The sequence below is a fragment of the Prionailurus viverrinus genome, chromosome C1, assembly GCF_022837055.1.
Source record: "Prionailurus viverrinus isolate Anna chromosome C1, UM_Priviv_1.0, whole genome shotgun sequence".
NCBI lineage: Eukaryota > Metazoa > Chordata > Mammalia > Carnivora > Felidae > Prionailurus > Prionailurus viverrinus.
This window is the reverse complement of record NC_062568.1, coordinates 185469175-185491577: the sequence shown is the minus strand read 5'-3', so window position 1 is coordinate 185491577 and position 22403 is coordinate 185469175. Positions and strand designations below refer to the sequence as shown.

General features: G+C 57.3%; 1 protein-coding gene across 4 annotated transcripts; it reads right to left on the bottom strand.

Annotated features, from left to right (window-relative positions):
* Positions 1–187: 187 nt before the first annotated feature.
* On the bottom strand, positions 188–22377 carry RSPO1 (R-spondin 1). Of its 4 annotated transcripts, none has more exons than XM_047871477.1 (6): positions 22186–22377; positions 12774–13156; positions 4326–4517; positions 2171–2320; positions 1693–1881; positions 188–978 (listed from the first exon to the last, which is right to left on the bottom strand). In XM_047871477.1, the coding sequence occupies exons 2-6, from the start codon at positions 12865–12867 to the stop codon at positions 812–814; spliced, it is 792 nt and encodes a 263-aa protein (XP_047727433.1). In that variant the 5' UTR covers positions 12868–13156; positions 22186–22377; the 3' UTR covers positions 188–811. The 4 variants fall into 4 exon arrangements, with proteins under 4 accessions (XP_047727433.1, XP_047727432.1, XP_047727434.1 ...); XM_047871476.1 differs by lacking the exon at positions 22186–22377 and adding an exon at positions 17434–17715; XM_047871478.1 differs by lacking the exon at positions 22186–22377 and adding an exon at positions 14033–14148.
* Between the last annotated feature and the right edge of the window lie 26 nt (positions 22378–22403).

Below are 22403 nucleotides of genomic sequence, written 5' to 3'. Positions count from 1 at the left end.
CTCTGAGTAATAAGGATGTAGAGAAGCTGGTTATCACCCTCAGAGTATCCCCAAAGTTTTCTTCCTGCTCTGGACCCTCCATCCAGAAGGCCATTAGGGGATCTCTTCAAAACTCAGCCCTGTTCCTTCCTGCTCCCGTGTACCCCACCAACCCCTGGACCCTGAAAAGGAACGTGCTGCCTGTGGCTACTGTTGTCATTTGGTTTTGTTTTTAATTTGAAATAAACTTTTAAGCAGTTTTCAGAGTCGGGGCAGCCCTGACACGGATCATGGGTGTGTAACAATACTCTCCAATGATAAAGTCACACAGCTGGAGATGCTGAACAGGCCTTGAGCTTTGGTTCCTGTCTGCCACCCTGGACTGATCCTATCAGCTCCTCCAGAAGGCTCCACTCTGTTTGGGCTTGCACGCGGGGAAATAGTCTCTCTGACATGTCCCTTGGGAGCATCGCAAACCAAGTCTGTGACGCTGGGCCCTCTGCCAGGCAGAGGTGACCCCTCCACCTCCCCACCCTGTTCACACGGTGATGTCCGGGAGATAAAAGTGTCATCCGGTGGCCTCGATTGTGTGTGTGTGTGTGTGTGTGTGTGTGCGCGCGCGCGCACGGATGCACACATGTACGCTGGTTGCATGTTTGGCCATGGACCCTTGTGTGTGTGTGTGTGTGTGTGTGTTTGTGTGTCCGTATACGTATGGAGAGCGTGTGAACGCTGTGCCCCCAGCGCTCCAGTTCAGTAAAGCTTTCATCACACAGAGCAGCGCTGGACTCTTTCTGCACGGGCCTGGAGGCTGAAGAATGTCCCTAGGCCCCTAGGTGAGCCCTGCAGGCGTGACCGGCCCCGCTGTCCCCTGGTGCTGCGGCTGCTGCTGGCCCTTGCGTCTCCGGGAGCCGGCGCCCGCCTCCTTGCTCTCCTTCCTGCTCAGGTTCCTGTTGGCGTTCTCCCGCCGGCCCTGGCCACCTTTCCTCCTCTTCTGCCCTGCAACCCCAACAGCAGGAAGAGTCAACAAAGGATGTCCCACAGCAAGCGAGGCGGCCCTGGGCATGGCCGAGGGCTCTTGGGGGGGGGGGGTGGTGAGGAAGCAGGGCGGGGGAAGCAGGGGGGCTGGAGTCGCTGCCTTTAGGCAGCTGGGGACCTCAAGGCTTCCTCTGACTGGCGGCTACTTCCGAGGACCCTGCAACATGGGCACAGAGACGGGGGTCTGGGAGCCTCTCACCCTCCACCCCTCGACGAACCAGACGCCCTCCTCATCCTTGTGACCTCCTCAGACCTCGGGCCCCAGTGGGCCAAGATGTTCGGTGCAGCTCTCAGGACAAGCAGGACAGCCCCCGACTCCCCTGCCCCCAGGGCCAGCTGCCCCATCATTGCCGCCTACTGCCTGTGTGACCTTGGTCACATCACCGCACCTCTCTGGGTCTTAGCATCCCCTTCTGTGCCCCCATCTGACCTCCGAGGGTCCTTCCGGTGCCAAACCTCTGCTGGCTCCCAAGAGATGGGGAAACTGGAGGGATGTGGACACTGAAGGTCCCAGCTCCCACCACACAGAGTCCTGGGGACTGCTCTCTGCCGGGACCTGGCACCCGGAGTTGGGGTTCCCATCTGGCCCTGGGCGACGGGCAGGAGGCGGAAGCGGCCGCACCTCCGTGGCGGTCCCTGACTCCCAGCCCTGGGGAGGCCGAGGCCGCAGCTCACCCTCAGGACAGGGTGTCCTCCGCACTGTGCACCTGCGGGTCTCCTTGGTGTCGGAGCAGGCAGCGTGGTCTCCCCCGGGGGCGTGGAGCACCCTCCGTGTCCGCTCCTCAGAGCCCCTCCGGAAGCCGCACAGCCTCTTCTTCTTGGAGCACGGCCCCCACAGGGACCACTCACTCATTTCACATTGTGCTGGCAGGAAGCGAGGGAAGAGGGAGAGAAGGGGGGGGAGGGTCACACCTCCTCCCCCCCCCAACCCAGAATTCTCCACGGGAGTCTCCCCCACCTGCTCTGTGCCTGGAGGCATCTTCAGTGCAGAGGGCAGAGAAACCCCACAGGGTCGTGGGTGTGTGTGTGTGTGGGGGGGTAAGCTTTGCTGCATGCCCCCCCCAAGCCCAGGCTTGCCCTGCCCCCCACACCACCCTGCGCGCCCCTCCCCTGGGGTCCCGCACCCTCTGCCCGCAGCTCCCAGCAAACTCACCAGGACTACTGCACTCCATGGTGCTGTTGGCAGCCGCCGAGCCCTCGGGACAGGCTGGATAGCAGCGGCCCTTGTGCAGGTATAAGCTCTCCTTACACTTGGTGCAGAAGTTGTGGCTGAAGCAGGCCTCGCAGTGCTCAATCTTGCACTCTGAGGAGAGGACCAGATGGGGGCCCTCTGATTCATCTCCCATCCCCAAAGCCCCCCCTCCAGGGCAGACACCCCCCCCCCCACTTCCCCGAGGGCAGGACTCTGGCCTAGAGCTGCCATGACTGTGGGAGGGAAGGCAAGGGCGGGGTGGGGAGAGCAAGCCGAAGTGGCCACTCTTCGGGTCTGCCAGGGACAGTCAGCTAACTCCACCCCAAACCCCACACCAGGCCCTGGAACCAAGGTGAGGCCCCAGACAGCTGTTTTCAGAGGAGGAGGGCAGGACACCTTGTGGGATCAGTGGGGACGAGAGAGAAGGGTCCCAGCGTGTCGTGGCACCCTAGAGGGCCACCCGGTCAGAGGGTCAGAGTCGAACGGAGGGATACAACGGTTTCCTCTCTCCGTTGCCCCCACAACATCCCACGCTCTGGTTCCCCTCCTGCCCTGCGAAAGGACTCTGCTTGGAGGGGGGCGGGGAGAGGAGAGATCCCAGGGCAAATTCCTCTCCCCCTGTAAGGCCTGGTTCCAAGAACCACCCCGGCTGGACTCCTGGGTCCCTCCCCATCCCCTCCTGCCAGCTCTCCCTCCTCTGGGGAAGTGGGGGGTGGGGGGGCTGCAGGGCTGAAAGTAGGCAGGGCCTTTCACAATCTCTCCCTTCCCAGATGGTGGGCAGGACTAACTTCCTCCCAGTCTCTGGCACCTGAAGCTGGGGCTGCCAGTTTCCCAGGAGCTGGCACAGCCAGGAACTCCTACCCCAAATACCCCAAGGACCAAGAGGGCAGCCCCAGGGCCCCACCTCTAGCCTCACAAGCTCCCCACCCCACCCCACCCCACCCCACCCTTCCTCTGTGCCGCCTGGGCTCTTGGCTTTATCTCTGTTTCTTCCGCTAGCCTCCCTCCTCTCTTGCTGATTCCTGGGTTTGGTCGCAGGTGAAATACAGTAAAGACAACAGCAGGTACCACTTACAGAGCGCCAGACATCTAGGGCTTTCTATATGCCTCTGATGACAACCCTAGGGGGGTAAAAACTACCACTCCCATTTGAAAGATGAGGATTTGAGAGGCTGCAAAATCCCGATGTTGCACAACGAGTGAGAAGCAGAGTTGAGATTAGAACCCAGGGCCGATCTCGGGGCCGTCATTTCCCCCTCCAGGCCTCACCGTTGTCATCCAAAAGAAGGACCCCTGTCACTTAGGTCCCACCTCCCTCCAAAGGCTGTTGTGAGGCTCGACTGATAGGAGGTCCGGAAATGCGTTCTAAACTCCGAGGCACTGACCAACTGGGAGGCGCACTGGCATTGGTCACCAGAGTGTGTTCCCTGCCTGTCCCCCAGGGTGCCACCGTGAGCCTGAACAGAGGTGGGCCGGGCTGTGCCTTAGAGCACGCGGAGCTGCAGCTGATAGAGCGGACCCCAGCCAGAGAGAAGACCTGGGCGGAGGCAGGGGAGGCTTGAATTTCCCCGCAGTCAGGGGAGCCCGGGGCGGGGGTTCAAGCAGGAGTGTCCTGGGAAAGGACATACGTCTCAGAAGCACCCGGCTTTCTGGCTGTGGTGTGGAGGGAGGGTGGGGTTGGAGGACAGATAAACAAGCTCCTGCAATATTCCAGAGGAGACGTGCCAGGAGGAGCCTGGGTGAGACCATGGAAGTGAGGATGGAGAGAGAGGGGAGGTGGCGGGCACCATGTGGTTATGGGATGGACCGGAGGCGTCACAGCGAGAGGCCGAGAGGCCGGCTCTCCGGTCGGTGGTGTGAGTGGCTCAGGACCCTGCGGGAGTGCAGGTGGGTGCACGTCTGGAGGCAGGAGATGTGGTTCTGAGGTGGACCCCCTGAGCCGGAGAGGAGAATGGACCCTCTGAGATGTCTGGCTGGCAGCTGGATACTTGAATCAGGAGCCTCATCCCTGCCCCCCACCCCTCGGTGTCCCCTCTACTCCTCCTGCCGGCCACCAACGGTCCGAAGCACCCTCCCCCCGGGGGCCAGAGCCTTCTCCAGCCCTCCCCACACTCACTGATGCACTTGTTCATGTCGGGGTTGCGGGCGTCGAAGTAGCCAGGAGGGCAGGAGGGCAAGCACACGCCCACCTGGCGGATGTCGTTCCTCTCCAGCAGGATGAACAGCTTGGGCGAGCACTTGAGGCAGCCGTTGACTTCCGAGCAGAGCTCACAACCTTTGGCACAGGCCTGGCTCCCCTCGGCACTGACTGCAAGGGTGGGACAGGGGGAAGGAGGGGCTGTAGGCGAGGCCACCGTCTTTCCCAGGCCCCTACACGGTTGGGAAGTGAGTAGACTGGGGTTTCTTCCCGCGCAATGACTGTGCTTCTCAGGAGGCACATGCCAGGATGGCACCTCTTTAAGACGGTGTCATGGGGGCGCCTGGGTGGCTCAGTCGGGTAAGCGTCCGACTTCGGCTCAGGTCATGAGCTCACGGGTCGTGGGTTCGAGCCCCACGTCGGGCTCTGTGCTGACAGCTCAGGGCTTCCGATTCTGTGTCTCCCCCTCTCTCCGCCCCTCCCCCGCTCACGCTCTGTCTCTCTTTCTCGAAAATGAATAAACATTTTAAGACTGCTTTGTAAACCTCCCCAGCGTCATCTCTCAAGGGAACTAGCACAGATGCCTGAAGCAAGCGCCCTCGTCCACCCTAAGTGTCTCTCTAGCTCCAGGCACAACACAGGCTCGCTCTCCGGGCTTGCTCTACCCTTCCGGGAGAAGCTGCTGAAGCCGCGCGCTTCCCAGAACCTACCCCTCCCCTCCCCAGAGGAAGCAAGGTTCAGCCTCAGGTACGAAGGCTCAGGTATGGAAGGCGGGTATTTTTGAGCCTTGAGAAAGGTTTAAGGTCAAGAAGGACAATGGGTTAAGCCATCTGAGCAAAGGATCATCTGGTCAGAGACAGGAAAACAACTAGAATAACTATGTCCAGAACAGTGGCCTCAACCAGAGACGATTTTGCTCCCCAGGGGATATGTAGCAACGTCTAGGGACCTGTCACTCCGGGGAGGGGCGTTGTTACCGGTATGGAGAGAGGCCAGGGATGCCACGAAACATCCTATAATGCACGGAGTGGCCCCCGCAAGAAATTGGTTCAAAATGGCACTGATGCTGAGGTTGAGAAACCCTGGCCATCCTTTGAGGCAGTGTGATCTCCAGCCCCCGCACGGGGGTCTCAAACCTTCGATGTCATTCCTTTATGGACTTGTTTAACCAACACTCCCCGAGCCCCTCCCAAGTACCCTGTGCAGTGTGAGCCTCAGGGGCCTGGACACGAGGTCGCCTGACCCTCCAAACTCATCTTTCGGTAGTGCCGACAGACCTGCAGACGGGCAAATGCTGACAGCCGCAGGCCTGGCGATAGTGACCCCAAAAAGAAGAGAGGGAAGGAGTCACAAAGGAGGCGCCATTTGGGCCGACTCTTGAAGAATCCGTAGAGATTTGTCCATTAGGAAGTAGAGATCACGGCCTTCTAGGAACAGGACCACAGAGGTGTAAAACAGCCAGGGGAATTGCAGATAATTTGGGGTGCAGGAGGGGTAGGGAGGGGGATGGCGAAAGATAAGAGCTTTCGATATCACGGTAAGGAATTTGAACTTGATCCTGCCAGGCAGCGTTTCCCAAAGAGCATTCCTGGGACCATGTTCTCCCCTAGATGTTCGTCAAAGGCTGTGGAGAAAAGGCCACTACGTCAGGTAAGACCGAGAACTGCTGGGTCCCACGGGTCTAAACAGGATTCTTTACTGTAGGGCGTCTTCAACCCTTTTATTCAAACTGTGCAGTGGCTCCCTAGGAGGGGGACAGAGGAAACTTTGTTTCCCAAACATTTTGGCCACAGAACCCTTGTTTTGCAGAGTTTTTCCTGGGACATTTCTCCGAGCTGATTAGACAGGAGGAAGCTATCGGCAAGGTGCAGGACCCGGGCTGATTTGTACGTTGGAAGGTTCCTCCGGCAGCGTGGGTGGAGACCAGAGACTGAAGGGCCATTTGGAAGGAAGTGGACCAGCTCATCCAGGTGAGGAAGATGAGAATGTCTGAAAGAAAATTCTGCCCAGTTGGAGATGGAGAGAAACAGATTTGAGAGAAGCTTAGGGACTATAACATGTAGGCGGAAGTGACCAACAGGGGGGAGGAGTCTGGGGTAAGCGCTAGGGTAGGTGGCAGAACAGTGTGGCTGGTCACTAAAGGAGGCTCACTCCATGGGAAGGCACGCAGGTGGAGAAGGGGACAGGGAGAGAGGTTATGAGCCACTTAGGACCCAGCCTGCAGCGAGGGGCTGGAGACACGGGCTGCAGACGGAGGGCCGGGAGGATCAGAACAGATGGCGGGACCACTGCCACTACACACAGCATAGTGGACCCCCAGCTCAGGCTTCCGAGTCGCCTAGAGCTGGAGCCAAGTCCCCAGCCTGTGACCCGGGGCGAAACACAGTGTCTAGTGTGCCTCCCTTGCCACCACCGGAGAGGGACGTGAGGACGTCCACTCTGGAGGGCTGCTGGGAAGAGCGATCCCTGATTTCAGAACAGGAGAATGAGTTGGAGTTAAGAAGGCGAGCAGAAGGAGCCAAAAAGACCATGACGAACACAGCCATGTAACAACGCCGTAACCACGGCAACGGCCGCTAACTACCAAGCGTCCAGAACTGAATCTGTCCTCAGAGGTCATCGAGTGTTCACTCACTTAAGTCGCACAATCCATGAAGCAGGTGCTGTTATTATGTTATCATCCTCGTTTTTACGGGGGAGGACCTGGAGAAGTGACGGGACTTGGCCAAGGCTTCGCGGCCCGCACGTGCTCCAGGCAGAGGGAACGAAGTTTAGGAAGGCCAAGGGCAGGACCACGCCGGGTGACGTGGGGACCAGAAGTAGGAGTCGATTGTTGTTGTTTTTTTTTAAGTATAGAATTTAGTTGCATAGAGTCAGTGTTAATCGACCAGTGCACTTAACAATTAATATTGTTCTTGGTTTAGTTCTTCTAAGAGCAAAAATACTCACATGTTGCATTGGCGTTACGCGGGAGCCCTGGGGACTACTCTTCCACTTTGAGTCTTTATTCGGCTGTGTTACAAATTAATAAGGTACTGCAGATTTTAGGTACTGCTTCTACCCCCAAGACATTACATCCTCTGTTATGCAAGATTCTTACTGAATACATTGCTGAAATGAATGTTCCCTCTACTCTTGCCTGGGTTTCTTTTTTGTTGTTGTTTAATTTTTTAATGTTTATTTATTTTTGAGAAAGAGAGAGACAGAGCATGAGCGGGGGAGGGGCAGAGAGCGAGGGAGACACAGAATCCGAAGCAGGCTCCAGGCTCTGAGCTGTCGGCACAGAGCCTGACGCGGGGCTCGAACTTGTGAACCACGAGATTATGACCTGAGCCGAAGTCGGAGGCTTAACCGACTGAGCCACCCAGGCACCCCATCTTGCCTGGGTTTCAATAACTGAACTGATCCAGGTGTCCCATTTGCCGGCCACTATAGCTATGTCCCCATGCTCATTCATTCCGTCCTTGTCACTTTTGTTAAGGACAGATTTGCAAAAGGCCCCTCAGAATACTGCGATCCTCCTTGCATTCAACCAACAACAAACCTCTGTGTGCATGTCTCTTCGGATCTCTCAATGACACAGCAAGAGAAAGCGTGGAGCACTCGGGGTCTGAAATCAGCATCGGGGGGGGGGGGTGGTGGACCATGGAGGGAGGAGTAAGACAGAAAGTTGGAGAGGGAAGCAGGCCCAGATGAGGAAGGGTCTTAAACCTGTACGCAGGAGTTTGGACACTGCCCTACAGGCAGTGAGGAATTACTGGGGGCTTTAAAATCGGAGACGTGGTCAGGATCACTGTGCGGTATGGAGGCAGGGTTGCGGGGACGGCAATCTGGAGGCAGGAAGACTCCTCAGCTCCAAGAGACACAGCTGAACCAAGAAGATGCAAAGGAGCAGACATAGGTAAGATATTCAGGTGGGAGAAGCAACCAGACCAGGTGATGGGCTGGACGTGGGGCCGAGAGGCTGGGGAAAGTGCAAGCCGAGGGTGACTCCCAGGTGTTGGGCTTGCGTGACAGGGTGGCTGTTGGCCCTTCACCGAGAGAGGGACCGCAGGAAGAGGAGCAGGTTTGGGTGGGGGAGATGATGCATAGTCGGGTTTTGGATGGGTTGCGGTTGTGGTTCCCGTGGGGCATCCGGGGGAAGGTGTCTATGAGGGAGTCGAGCCCGTAGCTCTGGAGCTCGAGAGAAAAAACACCTTGGCTGGAGACCTCGATGCGGAGTCCTTGGCACGAAAACAGTCCCGAAGGCATGGGGGCCCATGAGGCAGCGGACAGTGGGCACAGAGGGTGAGAGGAGGAATTAGGAAGTTAAGGGAGGGACAGAAGAAAAGAAGGGCGGCTAGGAGGCTGCGAAGGGGCAACCGGACAGGTAGGGACCTAACTCAGTGGAAGCCAAGAGGAGAGCACCCTGGGCAGGACCCTGGCTGCTGAGGTGTCAGATAACGAGGCAGCAGAGGACAGGGGTTGGCGCCCCTGGTGGGGGCGAGGGCAGAGGGCAGCGGTGGAGGAGCAGAGGAAGGAGAGCCATCTCCTTCAAGAAATCAGCTGCGGAGCGGGGAAGAGAACCCGGGGATCTGTCCGTGGAAGCCGTGGGCATCCGTGGTTCCACCGTGGAAGTAGAGGCATTCCCGGGCAGAGGCTGAGCAGCCTGGCCTCGCTTGCTTCACAGGCCAGCAGAGGAGGAGGGGCTCAGAGAGAAGCTGGGAAGTTCAACGAGGAAAGGGATGCTGGTCAGGAAGGATAGGAACCCAACGCTGTTCTCGGCTCAGTGAGACAAATGCACGGGCAGTGGGGCAATGGACAGCCATAGGGAGGGGGGTCTGTGTAGGGGAGAGGGGGGGTCCCCGGAAGACGGTGGGTGTTGGGGGGCACGTAATGATTCAAAGGGAAAAACCGAGGCTCGTTCATTCCCCAGACGTTTATGGCACACCTAACACGTGCCCAGAAGTGCTAGGAGCTGGGGACCTGGAGATATAAACAAAGGCCCACCCAGGGATGCGGCAGGCAGGGCTGGCTAGCACCGTGTAAGTGGATGAGTAATGAAAGGCACTCCCTTACCCAGCCGGCTAGGTGAAGAGGGTGTGCCAGACAGGAGGAACGGCCTGTGCAAAGGCTCTGAGGCACCGAACATCCTAGTGCATTCACAGAATGGAACATAGGGCTTTTTCCTATTGGCAGGGAAGGTGACCGAAGAAGGGCATGGCCAGATTCACCATACGAAAGGACCCTTTGCCTACGATGGAGGGAGGCATACGGGGGAGGCAGCCTTGGAGGGCCGCAGCCTGGCTGAGGAGGCTGGGTGGGCTGGATGAAGTGGAGGGCACTCGGAGTAGGGATGGAGCCTGCTTCCCAACCTCTTCACAAAACCCTCTCCCACGGCTCTGCCTGCCCTCCCCCAAGTCCTCAGTGAAGCCCGCTTCCCCAGGCCAGGAAGGCAAGGCTGTGCCCTCCCCCCGCCATTCCCCTGCGGCCTGTGTGGCTCTTTCATCCTTGTGTAAAACCCCTGCAAGTTGATATTCCTAAAGCCAAAACACCCCTGCCCAACATCCCTCAATGGCTCCCTATTACCAGCAGAATTGAGACCCATCTGGCCTTATTAATTTCTCCACTTGGCCTGGAAAGCTTCCCTGAGCTGATCCTACCCTCCTCATTTCTCAACACTACCCCTCAGCCATCCACAACTATTTTTTTGGGGGGGGGGGGTCTGGCCACATCACACTATTTCACACCTGCGTGTCTTTGCTCAAATCGGTCCTTCTTCCTGGAACATTCTCTGCCACTTCCTGAGCCTGAGTAACTCTTTCAAGCCTCAGAACGAAAGTCGTCTCCTCCGGGAAGTCTCCCCTGATCTCACTTCCCCACAAAGTCTGGATGGGGTTGGATGGGGGAGTCAGGATTCAGTGAAGGAATGGGGGCTTCATGGGAGCAGGACTAAGCAAGGGGCCCAGGAATCAGTTAGGAGAAGGGTCTCAGTAAGGGGAAGGAGCCCTCAATGCCAGGAGTAGTGAGGACATGAGGGCAGGGTGAGGGGCACAAAATCCAGGCGGGAAGGCATTCCGGAGAGGGCGAGAAGACAAGAGGCGGAGTGAGTGAAGACGGGGTTCAGGGAGGGGATGCGTCCTCGGCGAACAGGAGAGGAGGAAGTTGATCTGCCAGGGTTCGTAACTCACAACTGAAGAGCACTTTGCTCAGTTTCTCCCCCTCCAGGCAGGGAGACCATCAGACATGCGACCAGCCATTTCTGGACCCAAAACTGGTGTGTGCCTCCAGATCAGAGCCGCATGGGGTGGCTTCTAACAGCCCTACTGACACGCAGTTACAGATGATGGCAGAGTCGACAGACCAGAGGCTCACAGCACAGCCAGCCAGCCTCCTCTGCCGTCCAGTGGTTAGGAGGCCAGGGTAGCCACACACCACATCTTGGGCCTCTTTCTTCCCTCCCCTCAACCCTGAAAACCCGAGCGCAAGATGGCCCACACGTTGTTTACATAACAGTGACGTGCATCCCAAAGTCTATACAGAGCTTGGTGTTTTACAAAGAGCTCACGACACATAAATAGATATGAATAAAATCTCACATAGACTAGGGGCGCCTGGGTGGCTCAGTCAGTTGAGCGTCTGACCTCGGCTCAGGTCACGATCTCACAGTTTGTGAGTTCGAGCCCCGTGTCGGGCTGTGTGCTGACAGCTCGGAGCCTGGACTCTGCTTGGGATTCCGTGTCTCCGTCTCTCTCTGCCCTGCCCCCACTCACGCTTTCTCTCTCAAAAATAAATAAACATTTAAAAAAAAAAAAAGTAGACCCACCCAAATTGCTGCATTTGATGGCCCTTTGCAGGGACCGAGCCCTTTCTGCAGGCTCAGGCCAGTGCTTTTTATTCACTTATTTTTTTTCTGTACAAAAGTCTTGAACCCAGCTCTTCGACCCCTGGCTTCGACCCCCCCTGGAGGTGGGGGATGCGTGGCTCTGCTTGTGAGCGGGAAGCGTGACCGCCAGTGTGCGTCGCGGGAGCACGAGTCGTCCCTCCCTCCCGTTTGCTCTCTCTCTCTCTCTCTCTCTCTGTCTCTCCCATCTTGGAAACAGAGGAGACTGGTTATGAACCGCTAAACCGCATCTGGCCCATGGAGTCCAAAACGCTGGCCGCAACAGAGAGGAAGGGAGGAAAATCAAGGCCTCGCTGCTGATTAAACCTAACCGTCTCTAATTGTTTGTTAAGCTGGGGATTTTCAGCTTCACCAATTCTCTGAGCTTCTCTCCCTGGGCTGGGTTCTGGCCTTGGCCGCTCCCGCAGAGGCCCGACAAATCTCCACTGCCTTTCCACCTTTACTCGTGGGCCTCCGTCTGGTTGTGCCACATTTCTGTGGAGCCTCCGGCCTGGGGGCGTGGCATCTTTTATGAGGGACAGGCCTTGGGGTCTGTAACATCGGCCTCCTCCTTCTCCCTGGCACGGTCCCATACACACAGTGGCCACTCCCACTACATACTGGGCAGGTACGGGTCCCCCGTTGCTGGAGCCAGGCTGAAGCCCGAGGGCTCTCAGGACTGCCCAGTCAGTCGCGATTTCCATCAAGCTCTGTTTTTAGGAAGACTGGGCTCATGGGAACTAATTACGTTCCAATACCGACCCTGTGTCTTTAGGCCTATTATCTCCTCCCGTGTCCTAGCCTCGGTTTCCCCATCTGTACAATAATAGAATTTAGTTCGGTTTAGTTTTTAAACTGGGAGGACCCTTCTTTCCAGTGACATCTTACGTGGAATCTTACCGAAAGCAGGGAAGAGTGAGGCACTCTGGTTGGGTGGGCAGTGGGGCCAGACGCCTTCCCACTGTCTCCCTTTCAGCCCCCCGTGCGGCTCCCTGAATCCCACCGGGCAGAGTTAAAAACCACGGGAGTGGATAGTCTCACGAGCCTCCGTGCTCCACTGTCTCTGCCCGGTGATCTGGGCAGGGAAAGCCGTTGCCCAAGCTGAGCAGAGTTCCTGGCCCCAAGGGGTTGAGGGCTGCACTCCAGCCAAGACTCAAAGAAAAGAGCCCTGAACTCCTGTCGGTGAGGAGAGGACCATGAACCCCAGGCCACAGCGGTAGGGGACACATCTCCATGGATACCACACAAAGCTGGTGGTATGTCAAAGGGGCATAATCCACAAACTGGATCCTCACAAGAGAGAGGTTAATCTAGAAAGCAGAGTCTACAAAGGGGAAAACAGACAACATGGGTAATCTGCAGAGTGGGTAATCTCCCCCAAATCAATCCACAAGCTGGATAATCCACAAGCAGGATAATCTACTGAGAAAAGTACGAAGTGGCGACAGACAAGTAGAATCTGCAATGGTCATCAGAGAAGGAAACCACCGATGGCCCTCTAGTCCCCAGGCGGCCCCCGCCCGCTCCCAAGGCCAGCGGTGGTCCGGCCCCGCTCCATTACTCACTCCGCCTCTGCCTCTTCCCCTTGATCCCCCGGCTGCCGGCAGCGAGATGCATCCAGCTCAGAAACAGGGCCACCACACACAGCCCAAGCCGCATAGTCACTCGCCAACTCCAGGCCCCTGGTAGGAGGGGTGGTCTCTGGGGAGGGGGGGTGGACAGTGCAGGGCTCTTGCTAACGCCTGCGAGGTTGGGTCAGCAGCAGGAGGCCCAGGCCTGGGCCGTATCCCAAATCCACCATAATCTCAGCTGGGGACAGAGAGGGCGTGGGGAGGCAACTTCTTCATCAGCCCATAGGGAGGTCCAGAGAGTGTTCCTCAAAGGCACCTTGGGGTGTCACGTGGGAGAACTCTTTGTCACTTCAGCAGGGACGCCTCCAAAAACCAACCTGGTAGGGGAGGAGAAAGAAAGGTTAATTCTGGGGAACCACGCGGTCCCCCCCAGTTTATACCTCCTACCCTCCCCTGTGGCTCTCCTTAGCCAGGAGACTGTGAGAACTCAGAATGGTTGAATGTTACAAGCTACCCACCTGGCACCCCTGTAGAAGGAATCTGCCCCTTCTCCCAGGAAGTTTGCAGAGTCCCCTAACCTGGGACTGGAGCCGGCTACCCAAGCAGCTGGAATATGGTAGACAGATCAAATCTGTGGATCACTGGGAACTAGCTGGCCCCACCCCTGCCCAATGTTGGCCCGGCTCTAACTGGAAGTCCTTCTTTAGGTCTATCCTACAGACGTCATGCTGCAGCCATCGCCTCTCTCTAGAAGAGGAGCTCTCTCTGTCCTTCTGTAAGGGACCCCTCAGCCCTCTCTTCCCAGTGCTGAGTCACCCCTGTGCCTTTCACCTGTGGGGCTAGAGCAGTGGCCCCCGACAAGCTGGCAGACTCTGCGTGGCCCTCTGGGCTTGGCGGGAGAAAAGGAAGTAAGGCTTCCCCCGGCCACAGAAACTCTGACACAGCAGGCCCTGCGGGCCTGGCCTTTGTGAGAGGATAAAAGAGGCAGCGATGCCCGCCCTGGCCAGAGACACAGAGAATGGGGATAATCCCCCAGCCCAGCGAGAGCCAGGTCTCTGGACCCGCTGGCCGGGTGATGGGGGCAGGGGGAGCTGGTCCCTCCCCAGTGAAATGTGTCTGGAGCCCGACCGGGGAGTCCGAGGCCGAAAACCCCGCTTCACGCTCAGGATCGCGCGCTCCCACACATTCTCCCAGCAGAGAGGTCTGCCCGAGCACTGCCCTGAACACTTTGGTGCGGACCCACCCACGCTCACCCAGGGATAGAAGGAAACAGCGAGCCTTCAGGAAGCTTTGGAGATGCCAGGGAAGCACTGCCCTCCCGTCTGCTGGTTGGATGCCTCTGAACGAGTCACTGAGCCTCCCTGAACCTCAGTTTCCTCATCTATAGAATGGGGACAAAGATGCCTATTTCACAGGCTTGCCCTGAGAGTTGGCTGAGTTTTTGGCTTACGAATGAGAAATCTGAAATGCTAGAGTGGCAGTGCCCCGCCCACCCCATCCCAGTCCCTTTCCCCTTCGCCTCTCAGGGAGGCCCCAGTGAGCCCACCTGCATGGGAGATAAATCATTATCCCACGAGGGAGTTCAGCACCTCCCTCCTCGGCCTCTCCCGCCCGGCTTTGAAGGCCAGTCACACTCAAGTGGTTAAGCTGCCCGGAGAAGTGTTTACACGAGGCTGACGGGTCCCACCTGGCGCTGCAGCCGGAGCCAGGGGAGACGCCCCCAGCCACCCCCAAATGCCAGCCCCTACATGCCCCTCCAGTACTCCCTGCGTGAACTGCCAGAGCCTCCCATGCTCCCCAGCCCCCACCACACACTTCCATCGCCTACAAATCACCGTCATCCGGCTGAGCTTATCGAACTGGGGTCTTCAGCCAGAGGTTGGCCCGTAGAACATACGATGGTTAAGGGCGGAAGTCAGATCACCGTATTGGCCACGCTATGTGTTAGCGGTTACCGCAGGTGGGACTGGGCGGTCGCCTCAGTGTCCTTATCTGCAAGAGGGTGGTTGTTTTTCATGGCTTAAACGAGTTAATGCACGCCGCTGCTCAGAACGGCTCGCTCAGAGCTGTTGTATTTTCTGTGACCAAGAAGACACAATTTTGTGTCGACACGCCAATGGTCATCTAAAGAGCGAGACGGGCGTTTCATTTTGTTTTGGTATCATCTGGATCCCAACCACGATGCTGAGCACTGTTACGCAATCTCCATTTTTGGATCTTTATGGTCAGTTGCCTTGGCCCCAATGCGATCACTCAGCATGGCAGGGTTAACTTTTAATTGAGGCATGTGTGGAAGTGAGGTCCTGGGACCCCTGGCAGATACATGCTCGGGGTGCCGTGGGTCCTTACGCCGGACAAACACTGCAGGAGAAGGCCACGCAGATCAACTGGTGTTAAATCCTGGGTCTCACTCTGCGATCAGTATCGATGGGGTCCTACGAGCAGGAAAGGTCTCCTATGCATCTCCTGTGTCTGCCTGGCTCGGTGCCTGGCACATCGGGCTTGGTGCTCGGCAAAGGTCAGCTCCCTTCCTTGCCCTGCCTCTACTTTCCTTCTATTCCCTTCAATCCTCCCCGCCCCCACCCCCCACCCCCACTCTGGCTTAGCTTTCAGCCTGGCTCTTGCCATGCTCACCCTGGCCCTCTCCCACCTGAATCACTATGGAACCACGATCTCAGCTGGAAAACGGGCAGGACGATCCACATCGGAATTTCACTGGAGCAAAGGACACTGGCCTCCCTCACCTATCACTGGATGGGAAAAAGTTCAAGCACTTTCAGTTGATTGATTGTCGATGGGCAGAAATAATGGTTTCATATGGTCAGACCTTCTGATGTTTTTAAAAAGAGAAGCTGAAAATTCAGAATCGTATGTGAAATGCAATTTTTAAAGCTGGACAGGTCTCAGACTGAAAACACGGTAGAACCCAGCCCCAGAAGATCACAGGTGGGTGCATCCAGCTAGCTCCAGCCAGCCCCTGCCCATCCTACCCCCCTACCCTCAAGGGCAGTGGACACACACAGACTACCCTGGATGGGCAGAGCCAGCGATGGGAACTGCTGGCAGTAATCAAGGTCTCAGGCACCCCGGGGGGGGGGGGGGAGGGGGGGAAGGAAGGGCATTTTGTCTCAGCCAGGGTCAGGGTGAAAGGCTCACATTCATCAGGTACCTGCACCACCTGCCATGCGCTAGGCCCTCATTCACTGAGCACAACTCTAGGAAGGAAGTAGAATTACTCCCATTTTTTTTTCTGGTCCAGACAGGTTACGGGTCTCAGGGCTACCAACCTTAGGACTGGGTGTCTGGAGGGCGAGGCAAGGGACAGGGAGCTGACCCCGGAGGTGGGGAAGGAACTGGCGGCAGAGGCAGAGCTGGGGCGGGAGACCCAGGAGAGAGGCGGTGCCCTCCCTGTTAGGTGGTCTCGCCAGAGAAGGGCACAGGCTGCGGAGGGGAACACAGCCGGGGATGGAGCTGAGGGCGGGGACTCGGTGCCCCCATAAGGTTGGAGTCACATTCACCTTCTTGCCTGTAACACTATCAGGATAAATTGGTACTCCGTCCGGGGCCGGATACAGACCCAAAAATGTAAACCATCCCGATAATTTCTCATTAACCCTCCCCGGGACCGGCTACGGGTGGAGAGTTTCGCGGCTGGCGGGCGGGGGCAGAAGCATTGCTGGGCGGGGGGCGGGACCAAGTACGTGCCTGCCCGACCTGTCGGGATTAGCGTGTCGGCCGGAGCCAAGCCAGGTGCTGGGGCCGCCCCCCACCCCCCAACACCGAGGGCATTGGGGAAAGGCTCCTTCACGTCCCTCCATCTGCGCCCCACGCGCGCAAATTCTTCTTCCCTCCCCACTATCCGGGAGAGGCCCAGCAGGTGCAGGGGGAGGGGAGGCGGACCTCTGGCTGTCCCCCCAAATCCAAGAGGACTCTCCAAGTCCAAGGGGCCAGTTTCACAAGAAAAGCCCTGCCCCCAAGCGCCCGCGCCCAGAATCCGTCTTTGCCCTCCTTTGAACCCCGGGCGAACACAGCCCCCACCTCTCCCCGACCAAGCAGTACCCCCGTCCCTCAGCGCCCGACCCGCGTGGGTCAGGGAGTCGCGCCACCTCGCAGGGCACTGGCGGAGGCCGTGCTAGCTGCCTGCCACGTCGGACCCGGACCCGGGCTGCGGGACTGGGGGGGGGGGGGGGAACCGGGGGCCATGGGATTCAGGGGGATCCGAGGCGATGACACCAGGGGATCGAGAACTTCTGGCTTGGGGAGGAGGGGTGAATAGGGCGAATGGGTTTGGGGAATCCAGAACGATCAGCTTCGGTCAGTTTCAGAGTCAGAGTCAGATGGGATGAGATTCGAGTGAAGACGGTCACCGGGGGCTGCGGGGTTGAGGGGAACCCCGGGCAGCAACCGGGAGGGGGCTGCGCGTTGGCTTGAGGGATGACGGAGGTGGCGGGACAAGCAGGAGCGGCTCCAGGAGGTGCCCTCTCCCGCCCTCCGACCCGACAGCAGTCAGAAGTCCCCTTCCCTTCGCTGTCGCCCCCCGCCCCCACCCCCCGCACTCAGCTCGGCGGAGCCCCGACGGCACGGCCCGCGGCGCCCCGGGTCCCGGGAAAGGGGGCGCCAGGGAGAAGGACGGGGCAGCTCCGGGGGCACTCACCTCCGCGCTGCCAGCCGCGGCGGGGGCAGGCCCGGGAGGGGCGAGGGCGCGGCCGGCTCACCCGCCCGCCCGCCGCAGGACTGTCCTGGGCGCCCGGCTCGCCCGCGCTCCGCCCGCGCGTTCCCAAGTTGCTCAATCTGCGGGCGGCTCACGCCCTCCGGGGCCAGCGCCCCACCCGGCGCATCGGTCCTTTGGGGAGGCTCGGTCCGGCCCTCGCTCTCCGCAAAGCCCCACTCTGGCGGTCCGCTCCCTGCTCTCCGTCCGGCGCTGGGTGCTCTCCGTCGCGCCTCCGCTAGGCCGGAGCTCCCAGCCCGGAGAGGGGCCAGTCCTCCGCTCGCACGAGGGAGGGAATCCCCCCCCCTTTGCAGTCCCACCCCCCGAGCCGGCCCCCCTTGCCGGGATCCGCAGCAAAAAACGGACTGGAGTGCCAGGCCCGGGAGTCCGTAGCCCCCTCCCGCAAGCGCTTGCCCGCAGCCGGGGCGCTGCGCGTGGAGCGCGGGGCTGGCCGCGGCACACGTCCTCTGGGGCCTGGCGCAGACCCTCTGCCCTTGCCTCCTCCCCTCCCCACGCCCCGCACCCTGGGGATTCCACGCAGCCGCAGCACCCGCCGCAGCTCCAGGCATCGTGGGGGTCAGAACTGGGTCTGAGAGCCTCTCGAAACCTCAGTTTCCCTATCAGGAATCTAGAAAGTGACAAGGAACAGGCTCGACAGGGCCCGTGGTCCTGGCCACGCCCTCCTCCTCTCAGGGTAGAGTCTTCAGAGCATCTTCCCAGTTCAGAGGAAATGTGAGGCTGTGAGATTCTGGTAAATCCGGGCGAGGACGCCTCCACACGGACATGCTGCCGAAGAGTGGGGGGGAATTCTGAAATAAAACCCAGAGTCAACCCCCTGCTCCATCACTTACCAGCTGTGTGGCCCTACCTAAGTGACTTAACCTCTCTGAGCCTCATCTGTTTTGAGGGTTCAGTGAAACGAAAGCTACAACAGCCTGGTAAGTGGCGGGGGAGCTGTGAATGCCTGTGGAGTGTCTTGAAGGGCTGCGGACACCCGCAGGGACCCACATGATGTTGAAGTCAAGCCTGATGAAGGGAGGGAGGGAGACTCACGTCTTGGGGCGGCAAACAGCTGTTCTCCAGCTTCATTTCAGACTGGTTAAAGGAAAATGGGCTAAAACTGTAGTTAGCAGGAGTTAAGTTAGAGCAGAAAAGCTATACTGATGGCGGGGGGGGGGGGGAGGTTGGGGACACGGATAGGGGTGGTGAGTAATCAAGACAGGCTGTGGGATCTCCTCAGGACGGGAGGCGGGAGCCCTAACTATTGACACAAGGGTGCAGGGTCTTTTACAGTGACAGGGGAATAGATGGAATGACCCCTGGAGTGTCCTGGTGGCCAGGGAACAGGGATGGTGAATGGCCAAAGAATGTGGAGCAGTTGGGTCCCAAATGCCCAGTGGCTGGGCTCATTCAGCCACAGCCTTGCCAAGTTTGCAAGAGGCAAACAGCCATTTCCAAGTTCCTCCTGCCCCCACCCCCAGCTCCCTCTCAAAGCCGCTCCCCTGTCCACTCTGCCCTGAGCTTTCCCTATGTCTCACCGGCCCTTGGCTCTGCTCCGTGCCTAATCAAACAGCCCCAAATGCCGAAAACGCAGTGTTTATTTTATTTTATTTTTTTACACACTTGCATAACTCCCTGACAAGCCACGCCAGGCGTTGGGCTTTTTGTTTGGTTTTATTTTGTTGCATTTAGGGGAAAAAAGAGAGAGAAGAGAAGGAATCACACAAACCATCCAGCCCTAGAAGATGTCTTAGGCCAGGCCGTGGGCTCGGGTTTCCTGCCTGAGGAAAAGTCTGCGGGAGTTGGGGGGCCTCACTACTAGGCTCAGGAATGAGTGAGAAAGGGAAGAAAACCACCTGGGTCAGGGAAGATAATGAATTAGAACCATGTGACGAAAATAAAGAGCATTTCTTGTGCACCTAATATATGCCAAGCCCTGTGCTTTGCATATATATTCTGTTGCCTAATTTTGCAGCCATTTGCTTTTCCTTTTTTTTTTTTTTCTTTTTCTCTTATAAATGTGAGTTCTGAGCCTCAGAAACATCAAGTAATTTGCCCAGAGACATATGGCCTGTAGGTGGCCAGCCCGGTTGCCATTACGCTAAATGACTTATAATTTTCCCCGAGGGAGCCAGGTTGTCCCGAATTTGCATATGTTGTCCATTCTTCCAAGAAATGCTTTTTTTCTCTCTGACGTTTTCTCTTGTTGTCTTTCAAAATGCCCTCATGAAGTTTTACCCAGCCACCTTGCACGTCAGGCTCTGGACCTTGTGTAGACCTATACATCACTCATCACTGGCCTGTGATTGTCTCTCCCACTGCACTGTGAGCCTCTTATGGGCAAAACCTGTGTCTGATTCATCCTGAGGCCCCCAGCACCACGGACATACCTAACTGATGTTTGGTGAACTGAACCTCCGGACAGCTAGGATTGTGCCTTTTGTAGATCCTGCCAGCTGATTCAGATGACATCTCAGGTCATTATCATTCCTTACCCAAACCAAGATCACCCTTCTCATTAGAAGACCAAAGGTCAGTGGATCCAGGCCTGGGCTGTAGCTCCTAGAGATCAGCAAAGTTCCTTATAGTTTACGTCATCCTTTACCAGGTGAGAACTGTTCTCCCAGCGGGGTTGTCACCTTACCAGTATACCTTCAGCTACAAGTAACAGAAGACCAGCTCAAAAAAGCTTAGACAGCAGGGTGGTTTATTATCTCATCTATCAAGAAGGGCAGAGGTAGGAATGATCCAGCAGCTCAGCAACCACATCGAGAATCAGATTCTTTCCTATATTCTCATTCTGTCATCCTCAGCACCACAGCTACTGCCCTCCTGATCACAAGATGGCTGCAAGAGCTCCAGGCACCACATCTTTCCCCACTAAGTCCAGCAACAAGTCCAGCAGTCTGTTTTTAAAGAGTTAACTGGCATTTTAAAATGCTTAAAATGGTATATTCTGTGTTACATATATTGACCACAATTTTCTTTAATTAAGCGAACCGGATCACATGTCCACCAGTGAACCAATTGCAGACAAGAAGGATGATGCTATCAGCTTAGACCAATCAGGACTATGTGGGGAAGAGTGTTCATGGACAAAAGCAGAACTCTGTTGCACTGAAGAAGGGACAATGGGCTTCTGGGCAGGCAACCAACAGTGACCGTGGCCATCCGTGTTACACACACACACAAAACTGACTTTGTTAATATCAATTTATCACAGACTCCCCCACAAGCCTTAGTCTCCCCGACCCTGTTAATCTCTGCGATCTTGTTATTCTCTCTTTCATGGGGGCAATATAGGATAATGCTTGATCGCATTAGCGATTAGCTCGGTTAGCCCTGAGTTCAAAGCCCATTTCTACCACCAACTAGCTCAACGTTCTTGGCGCAAGTCACTTCGCCTCCCTGAGGCTCAGTCCCTTCATCTATAAAATGGGTATAAGGACAGTATCTACACTACCCTTCTCGTGGGGCTAATATAAAGTGATGGATTTATTTTATTTTATTTTTAACATTTATTCATTTTTGAGAGACAGAGTGTGAGCGGGGAGAGGGGCAGAGAGAGAGGGAGACACAGAACTCGAAGGAGGCTCCAGGCTCTGAGCTATCAGCACAGAGCCCGTTGTGGGGCTTGAACTCCCAAGTCCCGAGATCATGACCTGAGCTGAAGTCAGATGCTCAACCGACTGAGCCACCCAGGCGCCCCAAAAGTGATGGATTTAAAGAGCTTAGCACAGTGCTAGGAATTATAGCAAGTACTTAGTACACGCTGGCTCTTGTAATGAGCTATGAGTTTGTCCTCTAGTGCATTAAATATTAACTGAGTGTGATTGTATCCCAGGCACCAGGCTGGTGATGGAGGGTGGAGACACGAACGTCACAGTGTCTGTCTTCCTGAGGGGCTCCGGGACTAGTGGGACAGACCGATTTATAAGACAAGGAAGACTGGGAAAAATGACAGCACAAAATAAGGGGTGATCACCACTCCTGGAGGGAGTCAGAGAAGCTTCTCCAGAGAAGCTTGAAAGACTTGTTGGCATTTTCTAGGCACATGAGATGGAAAAGGTGTTCCGGGCAGAGGGCGCGGTGCGTGTGGGGGTCCAGAGGCCTGATGCACAGTGGCGCCCTTGGAGACCTAAGGAGTTCTGCTGTGCGGAGATTTAGGACGAGAGTGAGGTGGCGGGAGGGCGGTAGACGATAATTTTCCAAGGGGGGCTTGGGTACCAGGCTAAAGAGCAGGGACTTTACCTTGAGAGCAGTGGGCCACCCCCAGCATTGACGAGGTGGGTGAGAGGCAGGTTGGGGGAGACATGGCAGGGGGTGAGGAGCCCCCGCGAGAGAGGATAAGGGGGTCATCCCAAAGAGCACAGCTCTGTTTTTCCCCTTCCCCCCTCCACATCCCTTCCAGAGGGCCGGCTGTGTCCGGGACACCAGAAACACAGCCTCCCAGGTTCTCCATCTTGTCGTAACGGAGACGGGGTTCCCCTAACGCACACCTGGGACACACAGCTCTCACCCTGCGGGGTCCGGAAAACCATTGGCTCTCCCTCACGAGGAGTGAGGAGCCAGCCTGTGCCAGCGGCCTCCTCTCCCCCTGACCCTCCCTTCATGGCCCTCCCTCCACCATCCTTCGAATGCCCCCAATCCTTTCGATTCCTGCTGCTCTCCCTCCCCGCCCCTCCTCACCCACGTTACCTGCCACAGGCCCCGTGGTGCCTTCTTTGCTCACACAGGACTTTGACAACGGTCTCAAGGTCCTCTTCTCCACAGCAGCCTCAAGCATCACCCTGGGGACCTTCTCCACGCCAGCGCCACTGTCACCTCCTGGACCTCCCAGACGGTGCCGATATTCTCGTCCACTTCACTGCAGGCTCCTGCTCACGTGGCCGTGCCCTCTTGGCCCCCAAACTGTT

Bases quoted from the DNA above. Each gene is read 5' to 3' on its own strand.
- RSPO1 (XM_047871477.1), bottom strand. From the start codon at position 12,867: ATGCGGCTTGGGCTGTGTGTGGTGGCCCTGTTTCTGAGCTGGATGCAT. The intron at 4,518-12,773 runs GTGAGTAATGGA...CCACCCTTGCAG, and splicing joins GGGGAAGAGGCAGAGGCGGA to TCAGTGCCGAGGGGAGCCAG. The intron at 1,882-2,170 runs GTGAGTTTGCTG...GCTTCCTGCCAG, and splicing joins CATGGAGTGCAGTAGTCCTG to CACAATGTGAAATGAGTGAG.